The sequence below is a fragment of the Hipposideros armiger genome, unplaced genomic scaffold, assembly GCF_001890085.2.
Source record: "Hipposideros armiger isolate ML-2016 unplaced genomic scaffold, ASM189008v1 scaffold_1312, whole genome shotgun sequence".
In the NCBI taxonomy this organism is placed as follows: domain Eukaryota; kingdom Metazoa; phylum Chordata; class Mammalia; order Chiroptera; family Hipposideridae; genus Hipposideros; species Hipposideros armiger.
This window is the reverse complement of record NW_017732662.1, coordinates 217,104-221,040: the sequence shown is the minus strand read 5'-3', so window position 1 is coordinate 221,040 and position 3,937 is coordinate 217,104. Positions and strand designations below refer to the sequence as shown.

Genomic DNA, 3,937 nt, shown 5'->3' with positions numbered 1-3,937 from the left:
CAAGTTATCGGCCTTTTTATTATTCCTTAAGAGAGAGAGTAAGACTGATTTGTGGCCTTTTGTCCTCAGTGACGTTAAGTTACTAAACTTTTGAAGAGTACAGAGTACCCTTATTCAAAGAAGAAATTGTTCCTACTAGGCTACTAATGAGAGTACCAATATTTGTTGAATCTTTAAATACTATCAGCAAAGCATATACCTACACCTGAATATTTGGGGCTTCAGTGCCTGTGAGCTTTCAGTAATCACTTGTCAAAATATCATTTCAATGGAACCAAATACAAAAAATTTAAAATAGATCAACTTTACCATTTTTGTGATAGTAGGTGACCTCCACTTTCCGCTCCTCTGACCCCAGCAACGCCTGGGCAATTTGGGCAACATCATGCCTCTTGGTCTCGGGCCCATGGAGAAAGTCGCAGGTGCATGGCTTTTGCATGACATCTGGCCTGGAGAAACCAGTCATCTCGCAGAACCCATCGTTGCAGTAGATGATAGCACAGTTCTGCACTCTGGCATTTGCAATGATAAATTTTTTATCTGTAATAAGAAGATAGTAAGGTATCTTTGAAAAAGTTTCCACAAGATTCTCATAAACACTGAAACAATTTGTTGCAAAATAAGAGATCTGAAATGCAGGTGCTTCCCAAACTGCTAAATGCCCAGGCTTTTAAAAGGAAAAACAACAACCTTAAATGTGAAAGTAATGGTGCTAAGTAGTTTTAACAAGAACAAAGAAAAAAGTATTAAGGAACTACTCTTCAAATTTTGAGAATGTAATCTTCCAAATAACCTAGTTCTCAATCCCTCTAACTCCCTTGGGTCCTAATGATTACTCAGACAACTAGCTGCCCCATTGATATTTCCAGAGTGTCATCTAATTGTAAGGTAAATATTTTCAAAGCCCAAACCTTAAAACATCCTGTAGCTGTAAGATTTCTCACTTAAACCCTGGCCCTTAGAGTGCAACTTTCTCAAAGTGATTATTATTCTTGAATTTGGCTTTTCTCTATCTCTCTAAGGCACACTACACACAACACACATGAAACTATTAGCAATGAAACTATTTCACATTAATTAGCAGTTTAATAATGCAAAGCTTCCCTTTTCATAATATATATTTTCCAGAACATAAAGATTCACACACACACACACACACACACACACACACACACACACATACAAAATAAATATCACATTAACACCTTTAACACCTTTTCACTTTTACCGTGGGAGAAACCTGAATTTTTGTGTAGTAGTAGGTATTTTAATATAAAAGGTTTATTAATTTTGACCACTGATTATATTTACTATTTTTAGATAGAGTATGAAGCGGGATATACAAGTTTATTTTATACACAAGCTACTATATACTCATGTCACTAAAGGCATAACTATCACTGCAAAATGTACAACATACGTGTGTTAATGTGGTTTTTAGAAAATGTCAAACATCAATTAACAAGTATAGGATTTAAAATTAGCATATTTATATAACAATAATTCATTCCTTATAGCTCGTCCACATAAGCATATTAAATTTCTCTCGCAGTCTTTGTGGGATTTACTTATTGCACTTCAATTTTTAAATATCTAGATGAAAAATTAAGGAGATAATAAAGGGACAGAAATATTATCTTGAATAATGACCTGAAAACCAGCACGAAGTAGATATTACTTTTTCCAGACCATCCTGCCTGGAGTATATTTGCATAGATTCAATGCAAAGTTTAGCCTCTATAAACTAGCAGCAGGCAAGCATCCCTGTCATACCACAGCCTTGCAATTTAACCAAGGCAAAACACGGTTTGCATAGCCATTTGCATCTCTGCTACTATTTACATTCTCTTGTTCCAAAAATATTCTTTGCCCTGCTCCTGACTTTTAATAAGTGTATAATAGCCTCAAAATGTAAACCCAGGCTATACTAGCTCTTTCCCTGTAAGACAGTAGAAGAGCAGGACATTAAGAAGCGAGGCAGATAATGGAGGAGTGGGAGAGGAGTATCAAATTGCCTCCGATCATGGAGACCGTAATCTAAAATGTAAATCAAAATTAATATAAGAGGGAGCACACTCCCGCTGCCATTCGAACCTCCTGGCTAGGTTTCACAGCCTCTTAACTTGACAGAGCCCGGAGTTGCCGTCTCCCCAGTTTGTCAGCGGCGGACGCTAAGTGCACTATCAAAGCGAAAAGCGAGGGAGAGAAGAAGAGAACAAATGAACTTACTTTGCCCTTCAAATTTCCGTATGATGGTCCCCAGAAACGTGTTCTGTGGTGCCACATGCCCCCTGCGAACAGGCATGTTGACCTCGGTCTTCCAGGAGCGCTCCCCGCGAGCTCCGGAGTTCTCCCAGGATCTCTCCTCTGGCTAGAGCCCAGGCCAGCGCGCCAGCCGCTCTTTGTAGCAGAGCATCCTCTTTGGAAGCCAGAAATCTCTTCCCATTAGCACCACTTCTAGATACGCGCTTTCCTTACCGGAGTCCAATCCATTCCCCTCACCTTCCGGACTGCCGCGGGTGAGAAGGGCTGAGGGTGGGGAGAGGGGAGGAGGCGGGGTGAGGGGAGGAGGCGGGGNAAAAAACTATCATCTATATCTCTACTACACAATTCAGGAATTAGGAGAATTGAATATTTTGCATGCCATATAACTTATATAAAGCTATTGTATGATTTTTTTTGAGCTATTGAAATTTTAACTAAACTACACTGTTTCCTTAATAAGTTATTATTGTATATAAATGACAGAAGGTGACAGGAAATATACATAAACATGTTTATATTAGAGTTGGGGAATAGAGGAAGGGTGGGAATTAACCTTAAATTCTGTTCTCCATTTATATAAAAGCTTCTTCATTCATAGTCCATATATTATGTTTTTTTAAAAAAAAAACTTCATGGAAACATCTTTGAGAAGAAGATAGAAATGAACAGCAATCACTCTATCATACAAATATCCTCAGAGCAGAGATCAGTTTGTATCCTCCTTTGCGTCTCCTCCAATTGTTCCTTTAGTGCCTAAAACAATACCTTAGAGAAAGGCCGCCCTCAGTACACACCTTCACCTTCACTTACAACACATTTGCTATAAAGTCTTTCCAAATAACTATTGGAGATGATAGATTCAATGTTCCCAAACCAAAGCCTCTTTTTAGTTTAGCTGAATCAAACACTGCAGCCAGAACTTTGTACTGGTCCCAGCATGACTGGTGCCCTGTCTGGCTCTGGTCCCTGTCTGGATCAAAAAAGGACTTCCCTCAGCCCCTTATTTTCCTTTAGTTCTTTAAAAGCAACACAAAAATAGGGATATTTCTCTTTTGTTAACAAAATTGTCATTGTACTATGTTTAAAAGCACAATAGCAAAAATATAGGAATGCTCTGACCTCTAAAAATAATGTATTTTTATGTTCTGACTTTCTACTGGGTTAAGACCTTTATTTCTCTTGGAGAAATTCACTTTGATGTTCCAAATGTTTAGAGTTGCTAGATAATTTAAAGTAAAAATTGTGTCTAAATATGGCTGACGTGGAGGTTTAGCACTTCAACTAGCTAGCTCTAATCCATGACACCACCCAAACAGGATGAGCAATAAACTAAGGAATGACAAACTAAACTATTCTTTCCTGTGTTCTTACAATTAACATCATATCCAAACCATAAGCTAGTGAATAACTGACGTGTTTGCTATTTCTCAATCACTATTCCTAAAAAGGTGTTTTTAAAGTGAATGCATTACGCTATTAAAACACTTGCCCATCCTTATATAAGCCTCAGCATAATTATAGTTTTGAATAATTAGAGTTCTATGTCAAAAGATTTACAGCTTTATCACCTCAGGCAATATTTCAAGCTGCCAAGAATGATTTATGCAATAATGACTTAACCTGTAAAATAGAATCCTCAAAGGGAGGGCTGTCAAATATCCCTACTGCATAT

The 3,937-nt window shown here is 37.8% G+C and overlaps 1 protein-coding gene across 1 annotated transcript; it reads right to left on the bottom strand.

Annotated features, from left to right (window-relative positions):
- Positions 1-309: 309 nt before the first annotated feature.
- Positions 310-2,550, bottom strand: LOC109377175 (potassium voltage-gated channel subfamily H member 7-like; the record flags this gene model as incomplete). The annotated part of the gene is made up of 2 exons (XM_019633433.1): positions 2,230-2,550; positions 310-540 (listed from the first exon to the last, which is right to left on the bottom strand). Coding segments are annotated over exons 1-2 (307 nt in total), but the record flags the coding sequence as incomplete, so codon positions are not given.
- Between the last annotated feature and the right edge of the window lie 1,387 nt (positions 2,551-3,937).